This window comes from Leucoraja erinacea, chromosome 13 (genome assembly GCF_028641065.1).
Source record: "Leucoraja erinacea ecotype New England chromosome 13, Leri_hhj_1, whole genome shotgun sequence".
Lineage (NCBI taxonomy): Eukaryota > Metazoa > Chordata > Chondrichthyes > Rajiformes > Rajidae > Leucoraja > Leucoraja erinaceus.
In genome coordinates, this window is record NC_073389.1 from 29163421 (window position 1) to 29187673 (window position 24253).

The 24253-nt window shown below is 45.4% G+C and overlaps 1 protein-coding gene across 6 annotated transcripts in view; it reads left to right on the forward strand.

The window, feature by feature from the left end:
• The window catches only part of LOC129702771 (pleckstrin homology-like domain family B member 2), a 115900-nt gene extending 92116 nt beyond the window's left edge, over positions 1–23784 (forward strand). For 2 of the 6 annotated variants that reach the window (XM_055644724.1, XM_055644730.1), the window contains exons 15-21: positions 2318–2353; positions 5335–5521; positions 13719–13809; positions 15240–15386; positions 18285–18504; positions 19554–19639; positions 20822–23782. In XM_055644724.1, the coding sequence (XP_055500699.1) occupies positions 2318–2353; positions 5335–5521; positions 13719–13809; positions 15240–15386; positions 18285–18504; positions 19554–19639; positions 20822–20962 (908 nt within the window). In that variant the 3' untranslated portion in view covers positions 20963–23782. Of the gene's footprint in view, positions 1–2317; positions 2354–5334; positions 5522–13718; positions 13810–15239; positions 15387–18284; positions 18505–19553; positions 19640–20821 lie in introns of all 6 variants that reach the window. The other 4 variants (XM_055644729.1, XM_055644726.1, XM_055644728.1 and 1 more) reach the window with 4 other exon arrangements.
• Positions 23785–24253: the final 469 nt, after the last annotated feature.

Sequence of the window (24253 nt, forward strand, 5' to 3'; positions counted from 1 at the left end):
TCATGGACCAATAGGTGACAAGGTTTCGGACAAATCCCATCCCGGGAGACGTCATGTCATTTATTTGGCTTTTTGGCGTCATGTCTATACGGTTATTTGGCTTTTCCGATCGGTATCTTGGCTGCCATTTCTTCGCTTCAGCTTCTCGTCCTTCGACGCCCCGGCCGTGTGCCGAATCCTCCAACTGCTCTGTTCCACCAGTGGCTGGAAGGGTAAACTCGATTCTGAAAGAATTTGCACTTCTTCAACAGCTGAAAACTGATGGCTATTGTTCCTCTCTCTGTCCGCACATTGTTTTTTTCCCCTAACGAGCTTTTATTCCATAGTCACAATGAGCATAGTGTTACATTAATCAAAACTGCTATTCATGCAGTTTGCAAACAAGCATATGATATCACCATCCACTGTTCACAGAAGGCCTCCATAACTCCCGTGGACACGGCATTCTCCCTCTCCAGGGTTATATGGGCATGGACATAAGCCCACAAGAGGGCAGGCATTCAATTCAGGCAGAACTCTGGATCGGTGCCTGGATCTGTGAATGACCATCTTGGCCAAGCCCAGCAACAAACCAACAAAGAGATCCCCGACCGACCCACACCCTCTATATCAGGTGACCAAAGATCAGGATTGTGGGGCTGAAATGCAACCAAAATGTGAGGAGCTTCTCCTTGAAATATTCAAGCAACCTCTCCATATAAACATGTACACACACTATTCCAGGCCGCAGAGTGACGGCCAGTTGGCAAGTCCGTGAACTGACTATAAAAATCAATAGCACTGCTCTGTGCAACACTCTATCCCAGGGCCATTTTCTGCACTGTTGTTCCCCTGATGTTGGTTTCTGGGCATTTTGTAAGGTGCCAGTGGACACTGAGGGCAATATGGGTTCAATTATCTCCTGGTGAGCTGAATTGCCCACTGTTAATGGACCCTGTTTTTGCCAGCAATATTGGACACTGCAAATTAATCCACTAATATCCCCAGTTTCATTGAACTCAGCGATCAGTTAGTTTATCTTCATTTTTAGAGAGATGAATGAGAGAGGCAGAAACTGAGGCAGAAAATCATTGTGTTTATATGGTGTTTAAAGACTAGGTCATTAACCCTGAAATATCCAGCTGCAGAGCAAAGGAAACAACTAATTCTCCAGGGCCCAGTCGGAAAACATGTTCCTTGAACAGGATCCTTAAGAATTTCCTTCCAGATTCTTGGAGTTGAACTTTGCAAACAGCAAAAATAACAGCACAGATTTTGCTAAAAGCACCAGACACAATGCTGAAAACATGCAGTGGTAGGTGCCTAAAGACAATGAAGAAACAGTTGACAGAAGAACCTTTACTCTGAAAGTTGATAGAATTGAGTGGGGTACAGTAGATAGTTAGAATTATTTTCCCAGCATAGGGGAATCTAAAGCTAGAGGGAAGAGGTTTAGTTGGGAGGGGAAGGGGAAGATTCGTAGGGAATTGGGATAACAAGTTTCTTTCACAGTGGGTGGTGAGGATATGGAACAAGCTGCCAGAGAAGTGGTAGAAGCAGGTACAATTACAACATTTGAAAAGACATTTGGACAGATACAGAGGAAAGGTTTAAAGAGTTAAAATGCAGGCAAATTAGAGTGGCGTAGGTGGGCATCTTGGTCACCATGGACGAGTTGGACCGAATGGGCTGTTTCCATGTTGTATGATTCTGTGAATCTATGAGATACTCTGATAAACTTAACATGTATGCAAAGGTTGTGGATTTGTAAAAATACTCCTGGCTAGCAACTGCCTGCTTTCTTTCTAATACATTTTCCAAAGAGCAGAAAGTCTCAGAAAATAGACTATTTGAATGTAGTGTGAAGCACAATGGGACAGAAATTCTCACGGGACAGAGGTGGAACATGAGTATAACACTGCAGGGCCCTACCTCCACACTGTGGAGCAGGTCTTTCCCACTCAACCTGCTACAGAGGCCTTTGCTCACACGCTTCTACACTAATCGGAGTGATAGATGAAGTGTGATTATAAATGTTACCAGAGGCAGTCACGGCTTGATGCAAGGCTTAGTTAATCAAAGGCTCTCCATAGAATGGGAGATGTCTAGCAGATGTGGGCCTTGCAATCACAGTACCATGTGGCATATAGTCCGTGGCCTTAGTGTTCATACATGGCGTACACAACTAGGTTCCAGAACACAGAACCGTGCTTGTATTGCTTCATTCATTAAACCCTGTCATGTGATATGAAACCACTCTAGACCAATTCGTAACATAGTTTCCAATAGTCACTCAGTTCCTTGTTCTGATTTTATTTCATTTTGCAAATATTTCTAGGATCGGCATCACATTCCAAGGGGAATCACAGAAAAGGTAAATGCTTTGACATGGAAGGAACAAAGTAAACTCATGCGGGCTGGTAACGGGGCTGATGCTGTGGCAGTCGGTTGCGTTGTGGTTGAGTGGGCTTGGTTGATTGCTGTGATGCATGCAATGGAATATAGCCTTACAAGCAGCCAGCCTGGTGGACAGGTTCTCAACGAGGGTACTGTGTAATTAGGGGGGGCTGGAGGGGAGAGTGCATTACGTGAGGGTGGCCCATGTAAAAGCAGGCAGGAAAAAATCCCTCAAACCATCTGCCGCGGAGGCCCGAAAGTGTAACTGTTTCTAGATGTTGGTCTAAAATGTATGCCAGACTGAGATATTGTTCAAAAGCATTATTGGTGAATTAAGGATAATCCAATCTCTCAACATCACAGTATGGGACGTTTCTCAGTTCTTGACTTGCGGCCTCAGCTCTCAGGAGCGTAGCGGTCCCATTCTTACAATTCTTCTTAAGAATGTCTTGGACTCTAGATCTGAAAATATTTAAACCTGAGCTAAGGGAGCCGAACCTTTCTACCACCAATACACGGTCTCTTACACCAGTGGCTTTTCAGTGTCATTGTGTGGGACCCCGTGCCGCACACCAAGTTTCTATTTAGCTGCCTGGCAGATTTTTTTAAACCAAGTCAGTAGCTCAGGCAGTATCTGTTTGAGGAAGTAAATAGCAAGATAGTGAACGGAGATTTCAGAAGTCCTTTGATAAAATGCTGCAAGTGTAAGCTCATGGTATGAGAGGGAAGACACTAACATGGATAGAAGATTGGCTGAGTGGCAAAAGGTAAAGAGTGGGAATAAAGGGCGCTTTTTCTGGTTGACTGCTGGTGACTAGTGGTGTTCCGCAGGGGTCAGTGTTGGGTCCGCCACTCTTCACGTTGTATATCAATGATTTAGATGATAGAATTGATAGCTTTGTGGCCAAGGTTGAGCATGATACGAAGATAGTTGAAGGGGCAGGTAGTGTAGAGGAAGTAGGGTGGAAGCAGGGAGTCTGCAGAAAGACTTGGACAGGTTGGCAGAGTGGGCAAAGAAGAGGCAGATGGAATTCTGCGTAGCAAAGTGTGCAGTCATGCACTTTGGTAGAAGGAATAAAGATATTAATTATTTTCTAAATGGGGAGAGGATTCAGAAATCGATTTGAGAGTGCTACTGTTAGATTCCCAAAAGGTTAATTTGCAAGTTGAATTGGTAGAAAGGAAGATGACTTAATTCTGCTCCAATAACTTATGAACATGAAGTGGATGACGATGTTTCAAGTCAGGACCTTTGTTCAGACTGAGTGAAGTAGGGGGGGGGTGAAAGCTAAAAGAGGATGGAGGGGGTCGGGAAAAGTCTGACAAATGATAGGTGAATGCAGGTGGGGGGGGGGGGGGGGGGGGGGGGGGGGGGGGGTGATTAGCAGTTGGGTGGAGTAAATGTCAAAGACCAGAGTTGAAAATGTGACAAAAGGATGTCAGATAAGGAGAGAAATCTCATCACCGTGGCCTGTAGCAATTTGTTCATCTCAGGTCAGCCTGGTTTAGCTTCTAACAGTTGTTGGGCACTGGGATGGAGATGGTGATGGCGGTCAATTGAACAGAGTCTGTGGTAATGAGAAGATGAAAGCTTTAGGTTTCCCATTAGTAATCAAGAGATTACTGCAATAGGCACTGGCCCACCGAGTCTGTGCAGATACCCATATACCCTAATCCTACATTAATCCCATTTTATTCTCCTCACGATCTCATCACATTCCCCAGACTCTACCACTAACCTACACACCAGGGAGAAATTACATCGTCCAACAACACTCCAACATCTTTGCGAGGTGGAAAGAAACTGGAGTCCTCGGAGGAAACCTATGATAACGTGCACACTTCATACCCGGACAGATGATGGCCAGAGTGCCAAATGTCTTCTTCAGCACCATGTCCACCTGTGTTGGTGTCTTCATGGAACTATGTACCTGCAGCCTAGTGGGCCTGTCCCACGTACACGATCTTTTCGGCACCCGTCATAAATCATTGCAGGTCGCCGAAAATTTTCAACATGTTGAAAATCCAGAGGGGGCAAGAACAAGGTACGACTCTTTGGGTGACTGTTCGCGACCATACAGGCTTCACCCCGCGACATGTCGCCGGAGTGTCGCCTGTATGGTCGTGAGTAATCTCCTCAGTCGCCCAAAGAGTCGTAGCATCTTTCTGATCGTCGCTGGATTTTCAACATGTTGAACATTTTGGCAACCTGCAATGACCTAGCACGGGTGTCGACAGTCGCCGTAAAAGTCGTGTAAGTGGGACAGGCCCATTAGGTTCCTCTGTCTGACCCGCTGAGTTACCCCAGCTTTTTGTGACTATTTCCAGGGATGGAACCTAGAATAGTCATAGAAAGTCATACTGAACACCAGCAATGTTAGTCATGAAAGGATCAATTCAGGAAACTCCTGTGGTGAAGGGTTGAGCAATGTGAGATGAACTGATCCAGGTGGAAAGGTGAAGTATCATTGCCATCATTGTGAAGGCCATTGTTATCAGTGAATTATATTTGAGGAGATACCTGACTGGTAGACAAGGAGGTGTCTTTTGATATAATTTATGCAGATTTCAAGAAAACTGTTCTAAAGACATTTGAATAGGAGACTGGATTGTAAAGATTTTGGGCATTATCGGTCAAATACATGCAAATGGGATTAGCTCGTGGAGATATGTTGACCAGCATGAATGAGTTTGGATAAAGGGGCTGTTTCTGTGCTGCTTCAAGTCAATAAAGTTGAGATCAAATGATTGTTGGCAACTTGCTGGGTTTTTGGGTATGAGGCTGGATTGTGGTTACATTATTTTCCGTGCTAATCAATGGATTCTGGAGCATCACCACAATTACCATTTAGCTTCTAAGTGGGGCTGGTAGGCATGAGTCCTAGTGTCGGCGTTGGTCTGTTTCATGCCTGGTTCACCACTTAGACTGACTGAGATGTTGCTCTGTTGTGCCCACAGGACCCCAGCATCACCGTGCCAGTGAGGAACAGAGGGTGAAAGCCCAGGATCAGAGCAGCACGGGGATGGATCGCTCCCTGTGTACTGACAACGGCTACAAGGACAGTGCCTTTGATGCCCTCAGCTTGGACAGCTCCGACAGTGTGGACACCAACCTATCTGCTTGTTCCCCCGACAACATTTCTAGGTAAACGTTTCTTGATGCGATTTCTCCCCCATGTGTAGTACCTCCTTGGGCCAATAACCTGCAGTGGAATAAGAGTGGACAGGGACGTAGAACATTAGGACATAGGTTTAAGGTGGGGGGGAAAGATTTAATAGGAACCTGAGGGGTAACATTTTCAGGCAAAGGGTGGTAGGTGTATTGAACAAGCTGCCGGAGGAGGTAGTTGAGGCAGGTACTATCTCAACGTTAAAGAAACATTTAGACAGGTGCATAGATAGGAAAGGTTGACAGGGATATGGGCTAAACGCAGGTAGGTGGGACTTGTGTAGGTGGGACATGTTTACCGGTGTGGGCAAGTTGGGCCGAAGGGCCTATTTCACACTGTATCACTCTATGACTGTCTGCTAACCCTTCACCTCAGCTCCCTGCTATTGAAGCCTCATTTGTGCACCCATCACCCCTCAGCTGCACTCCTGGCTGGCCTTCCTCTGAAAATCCAAACATCTGGGCCGGCCTTGTGACTCATGCAAGACTCGCTCCCATCTTGTTGTGCCAAGAACTGTCCTGTGCCCTCATCCCTTGGTTCCACACTCCTCTGAGATCACTGCCCTCCTCTGAATCTGACAACTGGTATCTCCCGCTTTCATGGAACCACTGTGAGTGGTCATGCTTTAACCTGCCTTTAAAGGCTGGACATATTTGGTCGGCTCTATCACAGATTGCAGACTGGTGTAGCAGGATAAGCGGGGATAATGTATCTAGTCTCAGTCACATAGAGCTATAACATGATGTGAAAGCTGTTTCTGTAGGACGTGTGAACGGACAGGACTTGATATTGTCCAGTCCCTCTACATTGACCACGACTTTGGAGAAGAAAAGGAGGCTGGAGATGAGATTGTTTTCAGAGAAAGAATATACAAGACATGATTAGTAAATAAGACAGGAAGCCTATGACTGGTCCTGTGCATCAGGGATCAGTGCTGAGCCTATTGCTGTTTGTCATCTAAATCAATGATTTGGATGAGAATATACAAGGCATGATTTGTTTTTTTTTGCAGATGACAATTAAATAGGTGGTATCATAGACAATGAAGATGGCTATGAAGAGTTACAACAGGGTCTTGATCAGCTGGGCATGTAGGCCGAGGAATGACAAATGGAGTTATTGCATTGTGGGAAGTCAAACCAGGGCAGGACTTTCACAGTAAATGGTTGAGCCCTGGGGAGTGTTTTAGAGCACAGGGATCTAGGAGTACGAATACAGAGTTTCCTGCAAGAGCCTTCACAGGTAGATAGAGTGGTGAAGAAGGCGTTGGCATGCTGTGTCCACAACTGCAATATCTTGTGGTCTTGGATGGGGCTGTTCCCAAATCATGCTCCGATGCATCCCAATAAAATGCTTTCTATGATGCATCTGCAGAAGTTAATGAGGGTTGTTGGGAACATACCAAACTTCTTAAACTTTGTAAGGAGGTAGAGGCATTGGTGTGCTTTCTGGGCCATTGCTTTGATGTGACTGGTTCAGGGCAAATTGCTGGTGATATTTATTCCAAGGAACTTGAAGCTTGCAACCATCTCTATTTCAGTGCCATTAGTATATATCAGGGTGTGTGTAGTGCTTTGGTTTGTGATCATGAGGGGAATAGATAGAGCGAATGCAGAGTCTTTTTTCCAAGGGTGAAGGAATTCAGAATTAGAGGGCATAGGTTTAAGGTGAGAAGGGAAAGATTTGATAGAAACCTGAGGGGCAATCTTTTCACATAGGTGGGTAAATGGAATGAGCTACCAGATGGAATAGTTGAGGCAGATACAATAACAACATTTATAAGACATTTAGACAGGAATATGAATAGGAGGAAATGGGCCAAACGCAAGCAAATGGGACTGGATTAGATGGAGCATCTTGGTCAGCAAAAACAAGTTGGGCCGAAGAGTCTGTTTCCGTGATGTGTGACATTATCAAAGATAACTGATTTAAGGGGTTGCTGAAGGAAGCAAGTTTAAAAATACAGTCTTCGAAAAGTCCCGAGCTGAAACATCATCTGTTCATTCCTTTCACAAATGTGCCTGACCCACTGAGCTCCTCCAGCAGTTTCAAAATACACTTTTGTTGAACAATCAGTAGTTCTATGCAGCGCAATTGATAAATAAGCTGCTACACTCATCACATTTTGTCCGGATAGTCAACTGCCCTAACTTTCAAGCTTGAAGTTTCTCGCTGATGGAGAATGCAATTAGACTCTAACCACAGCTAAATGTGATAACCCTGAAGGGCCTGTCCCTCTGTCACGACCTAATTCCCGACCTTTTTTACTCGTGGACATTTTTCATCAGGCTAGAAAAACGCCCCAACCTACTTGATGCCACGAGTACCTACCACTAGCATCACGGCCTGCTACGACCTCCTATGACCTTCCTACGACCTCGTCACGACCATGCTGCGAGTATGTCAAGGGCAAACTCGGCAGAGGTCGTGAATTAGATCATGAAAGTGGGACAGGCCCTTAAGGTGGTGTTTAATGAATCATATTTGTTCATTTGTTTAGGACCTGCTAAATTGTAATAAACTCTGTGGGAATGTTTAAACCCCTGTGAGGTGATTGAAACCACTTTGTGATGTGCGGTTTAGTACCAGGTGCTCCCTGATAATTAGATGTGATCCTGTGTGCAAAGCCAGCTTCAGGCAATTTTGAGCTATAATTTTGACACAATCAACTCTTGTCTCCAAACACCAGACTATTTCAAACAAAAGTATTTTAACAGGACAAGTATGGTGTTAATCATTGTAGGTTATGCTTTGAAGCTGCCAGAAGCATCAACAAGCTGGTTGTGAGTAATATAATGAATTCTGGCAGCCAAATGGGCCAGTCTGGCTTTCACTGACTTTTAAATTAAGGAACGGAGGTTTAATGCTGCTTGCCGTTTCCTCCTTAACATCTTTTCAAGTATGGCAGTTTCACTAAACTACAATGTTACTATTCAGCTAATGTTATTCTTGTTCCCATTTAATCAGTCTGATGGAACTTATGGGTCTGTCCCACTTAGGCAACCTTTTAGGTGACTGCAGGAGACTATGCAGTCGCCACATGTTCGCGGGTGGTTGCCAGGGAGTCACCTTCATGGTCGTGAGGAGTTCCCGCATTCTGGGAACTAGTCGCGACCTCATAATGGTTGCCCCAAATTTTTCACCATGTTGAAAAATTAGCAGCGACTAGAATAAAGCCGCCATTGAGAGTAGCGAGAATTCTCGAGCCCTAGGTGGGTCGCCAGGAGGTCGAAGGTTCTCGTAGGTTGTAGCCGGTGCTGACCGGTGAATTTCATTGGCTTGTTGGGAAAAAAAACATAAGCAGTAGTTTTCAGAACCAAGGATAACTGACTGGTAATGTTAAATGTCCACCGAGCTTCACAGCCATGTATCTCTGGCCTCTTAAAAGTTGTCTCCACTCCTCCTCCCTTTCTCTTTTAAAGGACTTACCATACACTGTGCTTTAGCAGTCATAATTACAGCGCCAACCTTCCTGTTCATCGCGGTGTGTGTTTGTATCACATTGGCTTTGCACTGTGTGAATTTCACTCAGGCAGCGCTCCCCCCACTTGCCATGTCCTCCGCCTGCATAAGGGGCTGGTGAAGGAAGCGATGTGTGTGTGTGCGTGTTCCACTCTGACAGTCGCCGTTCCAGTTGTCGGTTTCTCAGGCAACAGCGGCAACTTGACAGTCGCCGGCGGTCACCTGAAAAATCCCCTAATCGCTCATTAATAGATCATCTGCCTATCAAAACCATCCCCTAACCTGCATCCACCTATCACTCACTTGCCAGGCCTTGTCCTGCCCCTTCTCTCTTCCAGCTTCCCATCCCCCCCCCCCCCCCCCCCCAACAATCAGACTGAAGAGCAGTCCCAACCCGAAAGGTCACCTATCCATGTTCTCCAAAGATGCTGACTGATCCGCTAAGTTACTCAGCTCTTTGTGTCCTTTTTAAAAAAAAGTGACACTGCTTGTTATCAAAAGTTATCAGTACTTTTAATACCATGGCACTCACACTAACATGCAGGGTGGTTTTTAATTTTACAATCAGGGTAATTTAAAGCTTTTCCCGATTTATTTATTCCAGGAAGGTTTAATCCAGATGAACACTTTGGAGTGGAACTGTCTTTCAGAAGAGACAGTCTATGGTACCAGGAGTAGGGGAGTTCTCCTGATGACCATGACTAGTGGTGGCCCTTTAACCTGCAGAAAGCCAGATAGTGGTCATTATTGGAGACATCAGACACTGCAGATGCTGGAATTTTGATTAAAAAACAAACTGCTAAAGGAACCCATTGTGTGAGGCAGCATCTGTGAGGGGAGATGGACAGACGGCGATTTGGTCGGGACCCTTTAGTTGGGTTTTGTTTAGAGATACAGTGCGGTAACAGGCCCTTGGATCCAATGAGCCCGCACCGACCAGTGGTCCCCGCACACTAACACTATCCTACACACACTAGGGACAATTTACACTTATACCAAGCCAATTGACCTACAAACCTGTATGCCTTTGGAGTGTGGGAGGAAACCAAAGATCCCGGAAAAAACCCACGCTGGTCATGGAGAAAACGTACAAACTCTGTACAGACAGCACAGAGATCGGAGATCAGAGAGCCGTTTCGAACCGGGTCTCCGGTGCAGCAAGCGCTGTAAGGCAGCAACTCTGCTTCTGCCCCACCATATCGCCGTGACCCTTCTTCAGACTGAGGGAGTGGAAGGGAGATGGCTGGTAGAGAAAGGTGGGAGCAAGCAGTGGGGCAAGAGCTACTAAGTGAGAGGGATTGATTGGAGGATGAGTCAGGGAGAGGGGGTTGGTGATAGCATCCAAGGCTGGAAGTGACAAGTGGAGCAGACAAAGAGATGCAAATATCAAGTTGAGTCAAGTGTGTTGTCACCTTCACAAGTACAGATACAATGAAAATCATGTTCGCAGCAGCATCACAAGCATATAGACTCCATTAACACAAAAAAACGGAAATGATACATAAATTCTGCAAGACAGTAAATAAAATGCATTTACAAACACAATTAGAAAAAAAACTCCATGGGAGTGCAAGAGGAGGTCCATAGTGTTCCGTTGCTGAGGTAGGGTTAGGGTTGTGCAGGTTGGTTCAGGTACCTGATAGTTGAAGGAAAGTAACTGCTCCTGAACCTGGTGGTGGAATCTGATATGAAAGGTAGAACCAGTCGTGGGGTTGGTGGGGTAGATGAGAATGCGGCTGTGGGGGGAGTGGGAAGGAAAGGAAAATAGGGGCCAAAGTAGGAAAGGAGAATAGGGAGAGGTGAGTAATGAGTGGATGGATGAGCTGGAGGAAGGGAAAGGAACAAGTTGATATGGGTGGGGGAAGAGCTGGGTAGATGGTGGGGGGGGGGGGTGGGGGGGGGGAGGGTGGTGGGGGGGGGGGGGGGGAGAGTGGTGGGGGGGGGGGGGGGGGGGGTGGGGGGGGGGGGGGGGGGGGGGGGGGGGGGGGGGGGGGAAGGGAAGGGAATTGCTAGACCTTACTGTGCAGAAAGTGTCAGCCTGTGTTTTCTGTCCGATAATACTGTCTGTACTTGCAATACTGAGCAAGTGAGGCTGCATCCGTGAGAAGTGACATGGAGTTCCAACAAAGGATCTTCAGCCTGATCTGTCAACTCTGTTTCTCCTACCACAGATGCTGCCTGACCTGCTGAGTGTTTCCAGTAAATGCATTTTTTTAGATTTTCACTTCAAAAGTACGCTATTGGTTGTAAAGCACTGAGAAATGCTGAGATGGGAGGAAATGCTGAGACGCATGTAAATAGATGTATTTATTGCTCATATTCTATGTCGCTCTTCCAAGGAGATGCTAACTGCATTTCGTTGTCTCTACTGTACACTGACAATGACAATTAAAGTTGAATCTGAATCTGAATCACATAACTTTTTTAAAAACAACATTTGAGCCAAATTTGATACATTTCCTCCCTTATTTTGAGTGCCTCAGAAACTTGCCACATTGTCTGTTCAACCACCACATTTATATTGAGCCAAGTGTCATAACCAGTACGAATAAACCTTAAAAACAGATTTGTATCTGTGGCTAGAAGCCACGTAATTCCATGTATCATTCACCCACACACTCAATCCACCCGATTACATCCCCCTTCTGCTCCCATCTGCCCACCATCCCTCCCTTATCACCTCTCCTGATCAGATTCCATTGCTATTGAGACCCAGATCCAATAAATAAATCAAAAGAATAATTACAATGAGGAGCAGAGGCTGATCAGAGGCAGAGACTGGTCAAAGTATCAAACAGGATAAAATAGGGTCTGTCCCTCATCGAGCCTAATCATCACCACCCGTTTACACTAAACCTATACTAATCCCCACGTGCCTATAAACCTCCCCCACATTTTACCACTCGCCTACATACCAGGTGCATTAAAGTAACCAAGTATAACCTATCAACCCACATATCGTTGCAATGTGGGAGGAAACTGGAGAACCCGAAGGAGACCCATGCGGTCTCAGGGAGAACGTGTAAACTCCACATGGACAGCACACAATCTGAGGTCAGGATTGAACCTGGGTCACTGGAGTTTTGAGGCAGCAGCTCTATCACCTGCCACACAGTTCCATCCACGTTTTGACTTTGATATTTCATCATTTAAAGCCTAGAACTCCTCCCCACGGCTCAGCTCCATAATCCTTCTGATTCCTCCCACCTCTCCAAGAGGCAGGAGCTGTTCACGGCGTTCTTTGCATTGTCAGTAAGTGGTGACTTGTATCGCTCCCCAGTGGGTGGATTAAGCACGTCTAAATTCAGCCGTTGCTCTTGTGCATTGAATTCCACTGGGAGATTCAGTGTAGCATAGATCTTTAACATAGAGGTCAGACAATCCATTGTACCTGTGCTTACTCTTTACACCAATTTCAACCCACACGCCCACCTTTCTGCAGAACTCGGCAAATGTATTTCCTTCCACTGATCTCTGGAATACAGCCAGTCCCCAGGTTACATAAGGATTCTGTTCCTGAGAACTGTCCACAAGTCGATATCTTTGTAATTTCACTGCAATTTCTCCCAAAACCACGTAGATATTACAATTTGACATATGGATAAGGAAAGACAAAATACCTTGGCAACAGAAGGGCAGCAAATTTTGTTGAGTATAATGTAAATGATTATTAATTGATTTCTATTTAAAAATGCCATCAATTGTATTGCTGCATTAAAACTGTCGACAGCTTCTGACTTTAACCTTAACTGATGTTCAAACTAAGAATTTCGCTAGAGATATGTTTTAAATGTTGTTTGACCTGGGGAAGAAATATCAATTTTTTGTGTAGAGTGGTAACATTCCCAATTCTTTTGTTGATATGAGTAAATGAAGTTATGGGACTGACAGCATCCACTGATTTTAACACCTGGCTGCTGCATTCTTTTCACAGTTGAACATTATCGATAATTTCGGGTTTGGAAGAAAATAGTTCAATATCGTGAACAGCAGCCAAACTTCTTTCTGACATAAAAACATTTATAAAGTCAGATTACTGCAAGTCAAGTCTTCCATAACCCAGGGACTGCTTGTACTTCATTTAGTAAATTTCACTAAATAATACCTTTCACTAAACAATTAACTCCCACTACTATTAGACTTCTCTTTCACACTTCCTTTCCGGAGGAGCTGCCACATAATATTACTCGTAACTCTACCTCATTTGGTTATTCTGTCATTGCACTTGTGTGCTTTTTTCCCACTACTTCAGATTTCACATTCAGTCTTTGTACATGTTGTCTCTGTCATTACCAAGTTTACTGTGCACTCTCTGAGCTTCATCCAAACAAGGAATTTCATGGCACCCTGGTGTAGACAATAATAAACTAATCTAAATTAGAACTGTTCTCTCCTGCTCCTTCCTCACAGCCTCTCACATGGGCCATTGGGTGATTTTGCCAATCTAATTTAGATTGTGGGACTTCCCTCCATCAACGTGGTGTCACCTCCCACAAGGTTCTGGTGGGGGGCTTTGAAAGGGAGGAGGAAGGCAGAAGCCTTCTTTTAATCTTTTAAACAGTAGCCAGGCTGTACTTGAAGAGCTGTGACCTGCGGGGCAATGGACCCAGTGTTGGTGGGGCTAGGTTGATTGCCTCTTGACCAACACAGACAGAATGGGTTAATTGTTAATCATCAACGTATCGACTTATCTTTTGTGCTCCTGTGCAGCGCCAGTACGTTCAACATCGCCAAACTGGAAGAGATGGAGCGTTTGCTGAAGGAGGCGCAGGCTGAGAAGGCATGGCTGATCGAAAGCAGAGTGAGTTCTTGTCTCCAACACTAAGGGGGAGTCCAGAACCAGTTTAAGAATAAGGGGTAAGCCATTTAGAACGGAGATGAGGAAACACTTTTTCACACAGAGTTGTGAGTCTGTGGAATTCTCTGCCTCACTCTCAGAGGGCGGTGGAGGCCAGTTCTCTGGATACTTTCAAGAGAGAGCTAGGTAGAGCGCTTAAAGATAGCGGAGTCAGGGGATATGGGGAGAAGGCAGGGATGGGGTACCGATTGGGGATGATCAGCCATGATCACATTGAATGGCGGTGCTGGCTTGAAGGGCCGTATGGCTTACTCCTGCACCTATTGTCTATTGTCTAAGTTGCTGCTGTGATTTCACACTGCAAACACATGAATGCCTCTTCCTCTTGCCTGCACAAATATGAAGTTGATTTCATGGTCATATTTTATGCTGAAAGAAGTTGATGGTGACAGGGCCGGCAAGCAGATGGGAAGCTTGACAAATAATACGTGGTGGTCCAGGTGCTGAACCATTGGGAGTGGTTGGAGAGTGGGTTATCAGAACTTATTGCAACCTTTCCAACTTGGCGTCTGGTGTTGCTCCTCCCTGTAGATGATGGCCATTAAGATGGTGAAACTGGGAGCTAAAGACTGAAGCCTGGAAACTAGCGGATGTTGGCAATGTTGGAAGTGTACAAAATTATGAGGGGCATAGATAAAGTGAGCACTCACACACCTTTTCCCAGCATAAAGGAAAACCCAAAACTGGTAGGCAGAGGTTTAAGGTGCAGGGGAAGAGATTCAAGGGGGACCTCAAAGGCACCTTTTTCACTCCGGGGTTAATCGGTAAATGGAATTAACTGCCAGAGAAAATATCTAGAACCAGATACAACTATAACTTTGAAAAGACATTTGCACAGATATGTGGATAGGAGGGCCATGGGCCAAATGCAGGCAAATGGAACTAGCCCAGTATGCCAACTTGGTCAGCATGGACAAGTTAGGTCCAAGGGCATGTTTCCATGCTGTAGCTCTATGACGCTGTGCAGCAGGTGACTATGGGTGTATGTCCTGTGTTGTTGTGCAACAATAGAGGACATACAACCATGATCATCTGCCACAGAGTCAGAGACTCTATATGACTGCATATGTTCTATATGGCAGTCATAGACAGCATATGGTCTCCTGAGAAGAGGTACACAGATCAGCCCACATGTTGTGCATTTAGCATGGCCAACAACGGCAAACCTAACGTCCACCTAACACCGGCTGCTGTTGGGAGTGGTCTTGTTGACCCTGATGCTGGCTGTGTATGATATTAGTCCCGATGATTGTTAGTGCTGGAGGGGATTTTACAGGGACCACTGCGGCAGTGCATCACATTCCATGTGGTGAATATTATTATGTATTTTTTCTGCGAGAATGTTTGACTGGTGTTTATTTCTCCTTCCGGAGGAGCGAGAGATGGAGGTGAAGAAGCAGGCGTTGGAAGAGGAGCGAGGCCGAAGGGAGCAGCTGGAGAAGAGGCTGCAGGAAGAGACTCAGCACCGGCAGCAGCTGATCGAGAAGGAAGTTAAAATACGAGAAAAGCAGCGATGGCAGGTATTTGACGCATTTAGGAGCTGTTTGTGCTCTAGTCCCTGGAGCACCTAAAGCTGGCAGTGGCAGTGGCAGTGGCAGCCTGGAACTCGGCCACTTGCTGATGGCACAGATTCTGCTGAACTCTGTACGCCTCACCTTTTACAGGGAGCTCACAATCGGAGTCCCAAAGCCCTGTGCCTGCTTTATCTCACAGTATTCAGGATAAGTGAAGGAAAAATATACTTCTCCTGGACCCAGAGGTGAATCACCAGGATGTTGCCTCGACTGGAGGACTTTAGCTACAGGGGAGATTTTGTAAAACATAGGAAAATGCAGTACAGGAACAGTGCTCTTTGGCCCACAATGTCTGTGCCGACTATGATGGCAAGTTCAACTAATGTCCTCTGCCTGCACGTGATCCATATCCCTCCATTCCCTGCAGATCCATGTACCTATCTAAAGCCTCGTAAATACCACTATCATATCAGCAGTGCGTCCCAGCCACCCACCATTCTCTGTGTAAAAAGACTCGCCCCACATTTCTCCTTTAAACTTTTCCCCATCTCACCTTATGGCCATGCCCTCTAGTCTATGACATTTCCACCATGGGAACAAGATTTTGACCATCCACTCTATCTGTGCCTCATAAGTTTATATACTTCTATTAGTTTTACCCTCAGCCTCTTGACTTACGATACAGTCCTAATGTAGGCAAACAGGATTAGTTTAGATGGGCAAAAAGATTGGCATGGATGTGGTGGGCCAAAAGGTGTGTTTTAGTGCTGTACAACTCGATGATTCTAAACAGTGAAGGGTAAGATTAAAGCCAGTGTCTTTACTACCCCTACATAGAGTCATAAAGGTCACAGAGTGATACAGTGTGGAAACAGGCTCTTCAGCCCAATTTGCCCACATCAGACAACATGTCCCAGCTACACTAGTCCCACCTGCCCGTGTTTGGTCCATATCCCTCCAAACCTGTCTAACTGTTTCTTAAATGTTGGGATAGTCCCAGCCTAAACTACCTCTGGCAGCTTGTTCCATACATCCACCACCTTTTGTGTGAAAAAGTTTCCCCTCAGATCCCTATGAAATCTTTTCCCCTTCACCTTATACCTATGTTGTCTGGTCCATGATTCACCTACTCTAGGCAAGAGACTCTGTGCGCCTGCATAAACTCTGGTCCCTAGCCACCGCCCACTCTGCTGGTGCTGCCCTGGTGAACCCATGATCAGCCACTGACCATACATCTGTGCCATCACTAAGACCAGTCAGTTCCTCTGTAGCATTGTTCACCCTGCCTCGGCCTCAACTCATGTGCTGCTGATGCTCTGAACCGCGACTCCCAGGAGTGTTCTGGCCAGATTTCTCCAGATGAACCAGCCACGTAAATACAGAGGTGGAAGATCCTGCGACGCTTGGTATTGTCTTCCACTGACTTATAACCCCAAGGACGTTCCAGTAATACAGCAAGGAAACAGGTTCTTCAGCCCAACTTGACCATGCCGCCATGATACCCCATCAACACTCATACACCAGCCTGTATACCCCATATCCCTCCAAACGTTTCCTATCCATGCTGCGGTCTAAATTTATTTTCAATGTCGCTATAGTACCTCCCACAACTACCTCATCTGGCAGCTCATTCCATATATCCACCACTATCCATCCACATTAAATGGTTGTTACTCAGGTTCCCCTCTAACCTTAAACCTATGTCCCCTGGTTCTTGATTCCGCTACTCTGCATCTATCCTATCAATTCCCCTCATGATTTTAAACACTTCTGTAATATTACCCCTCTTCCTCCTGCGTTCCAAGGAATATAGTCCAAGCCTGCCCAATCTAGCTCAGGCCCTCAAGTCCTGGCAGCATCTCGTAAATCTTCTCTGCACTCTTTTCAGCCAAACAAACTCAGTGGTATGAATATTGATTTCTCTAACTTCAAGTAACCCCGGCATTCCCTCTCTCTCCATCCCTCCCCCACATAAGTTGCACCAGCTTCTCATTTTCACCCAACATACAGCTAACAATGGGCAGTCTCCTTTATCATCATCACTTTTTTGCATATCTTTCATTCATTGTTCTTTATCTCTCTACATCATCGTCTGTATCTCTCGTTTCCATTTCCCCCACTTGTCTGAAGAAGGGTATCGACCCAAAACGTCACCCAGTCCTTCTCTCCAGAGATGCTGCCTGTCCCGCTGAGTTACTCCAACTTTTTGTGTCATCCTTCCTGTAGCAGTTTGACCAAAGCAGTTTGAACACAATACCCCAAACGCGGCCTCATCAACATCTTGTACAACTATAATATAACATCCCAACTCCCAAACTCAATACCCTGGCTGACAAAAGCCGATGTACCAAAAGCCTTTTTGATCACCCACTATCTCTAAGCGTGATGGAACACCCTCTACTTGATGGCTCCTGCTCCAACAACTCGATGGGCCTGTTTCCATGCTGTACCTCCCTTCTATCCCCTCCACTGACTCACCTGCCTCTGCTCCTCCAACCCTGGTCCACCTCTCACTTGCCAGCACTTGCCCGATATCTCCCCTCCACTCTCAGGCTCGAGATTCCCAGCATCAGCAGTCCATTGTGTTTGCTGTTCACTAAATGGAATGAGGAACAGCAGTAGTTCAGTTCAATGTAGTTTATTGTCAAGATAACCGAGGTACAGTGAAAAGCGTTTTGTTGTTTGCTAACCAGTCAGTGGAAGACAATACCCAATTGCCCAACACAGTGCCCAGATACATGAAAAAGGGAATAACGTTAAGTGCATGATAAAGTCCAGTAAAGTCTGATTAAAGATATTAGGAGGATCTTCAATGAGGTAGATAGTAGCAGAGGACCAGTCAGAAGTGTAGTCAGGGCAGCAGCATTGTACAGGTGTCTTCAGCTGCTTTGCTCATGTCCACAGGCCAGGCCGCTGACTCGTTACCTCCCGGTCAGGAAGGAGGACTTTGACCTGCGAACTCACATCGAAGCTGCAGGTCACACAGTCGAGACGTGTTACCATGTATCCCTCACTGAGAAGACCTGCAGAGGATTTTTGATTAAGATGGGGGGCAAAATTAAAACCTGGAAGAAGCGCTGGTTCGTCTTTGATCGAAATAAACGGACGCTATCGTATTACGCAGGTGGGTGAACACGGATGGGTGACGGCGCCTCGATGCACCCGCACCTCATGCCAGCCAGGGTGAGGTCTTCTCATGTCCTCCTGCACTTGTCCTGCGTTGGAGATATCCAACCAAGCTCCCTACCCATTCTCTCCCACAAACCCCGCACGGCCTTTACATCCACAGTTGCTTCTGTTATATCTGTTTCTTTCATCAAGGAATTCTGAACATTAACTCGGGTGCCTCGTGAATTGCAGTTCTTCTACCAATTACCGCAGGTCTGTTGCCATGCTGTAGTTACTACTTACATCATCCAAATCATTCCATATTGAACACCTCTCTCGAACCGCCACCACCTTCTCTGGTCCAAGAACAACCTCCAGTCACTCCTAATCCCTGGTTCAATTGTGACTGATCTTTACACCAGCTCCAATTCCTGATGCTCCTTTTAAAGTGTGCTTCATATAGACCATTGTGTAAAGGTGAAGGGAGATGATTTATTTTGTTCTTCAGTACTTTAATGATTAGGTCAAATGATCCATTTGCTCTACCACTTTATTTTGCCCCCCTCGTGCCACGGGCTGCCGTTCCCCAGTCTAATTGCACCAGATAATTCCTGCTTCCACTCATCGCTTGTTCAGGGAGCCTTAGCTGCTGAAAAACCAGAGTGGATGCTCCTCAGCTTCTTCCCATAGTCTATAAGACTGTGCTAATGGACTTTGCCCCCTGCCAAGTACTCTGCGGCACAACCCCCAACTGCAGCAGAGCACTGTTGTGAACCGCTGACGGTCGGAACGGCTGTTCTGGGAGTGTTACTTTGTACCTCACTAACCCATGTTCATACTCCCCTCTCGCTGCAGACATTCCCCCACTTACCAAAGCTATGCTTCAAGTTCAGGTGCTCATGCCCCCTGCCACCCTCAATCTCCACCACACCGGGACTAACAGGCAATCTGCTGAAATATGCTAGTCATGGTGGTCATCGAACGAGGAGGGGTCAGGAATTAAATCCCAGGCTGAGCTGTGTGAGGACTTGATTTGCCAAGCACTGACTTTTATTTTTTCCACAGATAAACACGAAACCAAATTGAAAGGGGTGATCTATTTCCAAGCCATTGAGGAAGTGTACTACGACCACTTGAAGAGTGCACACAAGGTAGAGGGACTTCTGTTCTTTCCTACAATATCATAAGGTGCAGGACTAGATGGTAGTTTTATAATACTGCTCTTTAGTTATTCGCAGGATGGTTCATTTGCTGGTAGAATGGTGTTGATTCAGTAAAGGCAGCCACCACTCTCTTTGTATAATAACTTGCCCCATGTTACTCCTTTTAAACTTTGTCCATCTCACCTTACAACTCTGCCCTCTGGCAAATTACATTTCTACCCTGAGAAAAAGATTTGACTCTCTATCCTATCTATGCCTCCGATGCGCTGGAGAAAATAATCCAACCTCTTCCTTTAGCTAATGTCCTCAATGCAGGAGCATTCTGTTAAACCTCTTCTGTATCCTCACCAAAGCATCCACATCCTTCCTGAAATAGCATGACAAGAACTGCACACAATACTCCGTGCAGCCGAACCAAAGTCTATTAAGGTGCATCATGGCTTCCTGACTCTTTATACTCAATGACTGGACCAATGAGGCAAGTAAACATAAAGCCTTCAAGAAGGAACTGCAGATGCTGGAAAATTGAAGGTACACAAAAATGCTGGAGAAACTCAGCGGGTGCAGCAGCATCTATGGATCGAAGGAAATAGGTGACGTTTCGGGCCGAAACGTCACCTATTTCCTTCGATCCATAGATGCTGCTGCACCCGCTGAGTTTCTCCAGCATTTTTGTGTACCCTAAACATAAAGCCTTCCTCACTACTCTTTCTACTTGTGTTGCACTTTTCAGGGAGCTATGGACTTGGACCCCTCTGTACATTAATGCTGTTAAGGGTCTTGCCATTAACAGTGTACATTTGACAGCCCAAAGTGCAACACACCACAATTCTTAGATTAAAGTCCAACTACCTTTGCCATAATCCTCTTCAAGAACCCCAATACCACCTCTTCATTAATCTCTAGATGCCTTGCTCATTAGTATTCTTCACACTGATCACATGTCCTTCTCTTTAGTGAATTTGAATGCCTACATCCTACCTCGCCTACATCCTATGACTCCAAGGAAAATCTTTCCTTTCCTTAGGGGTCTTCTGCTGGGCAGTGTAGATTAGGCTGCCTAGCCTAGAAAGAGGACAGTGAGAATCCTTGAGGATAGTGGCTCAGTGTAGAGTAGACTCCCTGCTAAACAATTGCATTGCTTTGAACATGTGCCGTCTCTCTTCCTAGAGCCCCAAACCTTTGCTTACCTTCAGTGTGAAAACCCGGGACAGAATCTTCTACATGGTAGCACCTTCTCCTGAGACCATGCGGATCTGGATGGACGTCATAGTGACGGGAGCTGAAGGTTACACCCAGTTCCTGCTTTAGTGGAGGCCTCATGTCTTTATAAACCTTATTTTGCATGCAAAGTATTTTGACATATTTATGAAACAAGATTCAGCTGCAAACCACTGTTGGAGCTTTATCCATGTTATCTCAAACATTGTGACAATCGTACACAGGTTAACATATTATAATCTTGTGTTTAAACCAGTTGGAGCAAGCTTTGCCTTTGGTCATTTTGGTGAAGCTACTGCTGGGAGGGGGAAGGAAGCCTTCGACTGAGATATGTGCCCAGTGTAGAAATGTGCGTGAGTGTCTGCATACATGAAAGGTGTGAATGCACAAGATGCGTGTGTCTCGACACAAGTGACTGTCGTGTCTGAGTGTGCGGCTTTGCCTCTGTGCTGGCAGAATACCCTGTGTGTGAAATGGCTACATCCCCTTGTATGTGTCTCCTCTGAGTCTGATATACGTGCCCATATCCGCAAGAGTCCTTGCGGGAGGAATGAATGCCTGCTTGCCCAACATACGTGACCAGTTGTACGAGAAGGCTTTATGCCTGATAAACATGTAATAGCATGCACAGTGGTCTATGCACATGGTTTACTCAGTACACATGTGCCGGTGTAGACTGTGGCTTTGTATGTCAGACAGTCCCAATGTATGTGAGTGTGACTGTACCTAGTATGTACACCCAGGTGTGTAAGTGTGACCATGCCCACTATATACACCCCCAGGTGTGTAAGTGTGACTGTGCCTAGAATGTACTCCCAGTGTACTCCAAGTACACTGTGCCCAATATGTACACTGAGGTGTGTGTGCGCATGTGACCATGCCCAGTATGTATACCCTGAGCTCTGTGACTGTGTCAATTATATCCCCTCAAGTGTATGGGTGCGAGAGTGGCCAATATATATCCTCGAGTGTGAGTGAGAGACTATGTCCAATATATCCCCAGGTGTATGAGTGTGGGCTTGGTCTACCCACCGGGTGTGAAGCTGTGTCTCACTGTCTGTCACTGGCCCAGGGTGGTTCTTCCTCTCCCTGCCCCCTCATGTGTGGGAAATCTGCAGCAAGCAACAGAGAAGGGAAACGTGTTTGATTTTAAAAGGCAGCCTTGCGTATTTTAAAAGTTTGATTTTCGGGACTCCACGTTACTAAACGTATAGGTTTCAGTGGGCAGGCCGTTCAGAGAGCCCCGCCATGGTGCCACACCCGGCCCAGACTGGCTCTCTGCCACAGGGTCACCACCCAGTGGGAAGTTCCCTGTTCTCTGCAGCAGCCCAGGAGCTGTGCAATCATGGCATTGGTGACCTGTCCATGAAGCCCGCTCGTACTTCCTTTCATCATTTACATTTTAATTATGTTTTTATTTAAAAGGCCTTTTTTAAATAATATTTGTATTATTAAAAAATCCAGGTCAGGTGGCCGGGACAATCCTGTATCTGACTCTGGGACCTCGCAGTGGTGAACTGACGGGCGACCACTCTGGTTCTCATGCTTTTATATGTTAACATTGCATCTTGCTATATGCTGGGTTTGCCAAAGGAATGGCTACTTCAGTCTGAACATTAACCTTTGTAATGCAGCTAGACTGATGGGACGTGGGCAATGTTTAAGCGAAAGCAAGCTGCCAAGATATTGTACTTGTGTAGGAACAGGAGGGTGCTGTTCACTCCCTTGAAATGCTCCACACACCCTCAGAACAACAGAAAACAAATGTAAACTGCTTGAAGCCATATAAAATTTATCAAACAACCTCATTGTATCTGCAGATATTTCTTAATATCGGAAGCCAAACAGACTTGTGCTAGATACCAAAGATTTAAAAAATGTCAGTGGGTTTGGTGTAATTTCTGATTAATGTTTGTTGCCAAAACCAATGCTACATTTAGGAATCACTGCTGTGTCCATTGTGACGTGGCTTGCAGCTACTCGAGGGAAGAGTAACCCTCAGTATCCCTTTGAGGCCCAACGCTCATCAGGGTCATGAGATCTACGTGTCAAGCTCTGTAACTGGCCTCTCGCCTTCACTTCCTCACCGACTCTTGCCACCAGCATTCTCCTTGGTGCCTCTGCAGAATTCTGCTTTTTCCTTTGTGAATCATGCAGCCTGGATTTTAAGCTTTGAAAGGGGTGCAAACTTCCAAAAGTTTTCTAAAGCAAGGATGTCTCAATTTCACCTTTATTACATGGCTTTCTATTAACATGTCACCATTTAGCACACTGAATATAGCTAAAGTCCATCTTGTGGGTAATTGGTTCCAACTTCCATCTTCCCTTCAGGCATTGTTCATTTCTTGTGAAACAGGCAGCAGTAAAAAGTTTTGGTCTCACTTCATTCATTCTCCTACCCCCTTCAATGTTCATTATATGGAAATCTCTTTGTGTTGTCTCTTTCAGCCCTTTACTGCCCTTCTATAGAAACACTGTGGAGAGAGGCCAGCAAAGACCTCAGAGCTTGACAAATTCAGGGTATTTAAATAGTGGTCAGCCGTTAAGGTGGGAACTCTCACCTACTACATATTTTGACCAATAATTGTGTAATGGGCAAATGTTTGTGATTAGGTTGCCATATGTGTCAGAGGGTATATTTTATCAAAAGGTTTTAACTAATTATATCGTGAATAATGACCAGATTAGTCATTTTATAAGGTGCCGTGTGTACATGCATCTAAGTCCATTATTTATTCTCTATTACTTTATAATATAAGGAATTTTATATGTTACAAAACCTTGGTTAATTTCTTATTTTAAATGTCTTTGATATGGTTGCATCTTATAAAAGCATCTCTAAATTTGAATAAAAAACAAATATCCTTCTACCTGTTGCATTTTATTCAATTAAGGACCAAAACATATCTCAGATAATTCATTTTTTAATTCTTATCTACAGTATTGAGAGGTCATTAATAGTAAGTGCAGGTAAGCCTCTTTAAACACCTGGTCACTGTGCTCCCATGGTGCTGTTCATAATTCATAGGAGCAGAATTTGGTCATTTGACCCATCAAGTCTACCCTGCCATTCAATCAAGGTTGATCTATCCGTCTCAACCCCACTCTTCTGCAATCTCTCCATAACCCATGACTCATTATACATTAATCCAATCATTCCCAGGATCATTCTTGTAAACCTCCTCTGGACCCTCTCCAACAACAGCACATTCCACATCAGATATGGGGCCCAGAATTGCTCACAATACTCCAAATACGGTCTGATCAGTGCCTTATAAAGCCTTAGCATTACATCGCTGCTTTTATATTCTAGTCCTGTCGTATTGAAAGCTAACATTGCATTTGTCTTTCTTACTACCAATGCAACCTGCAAATTAATCT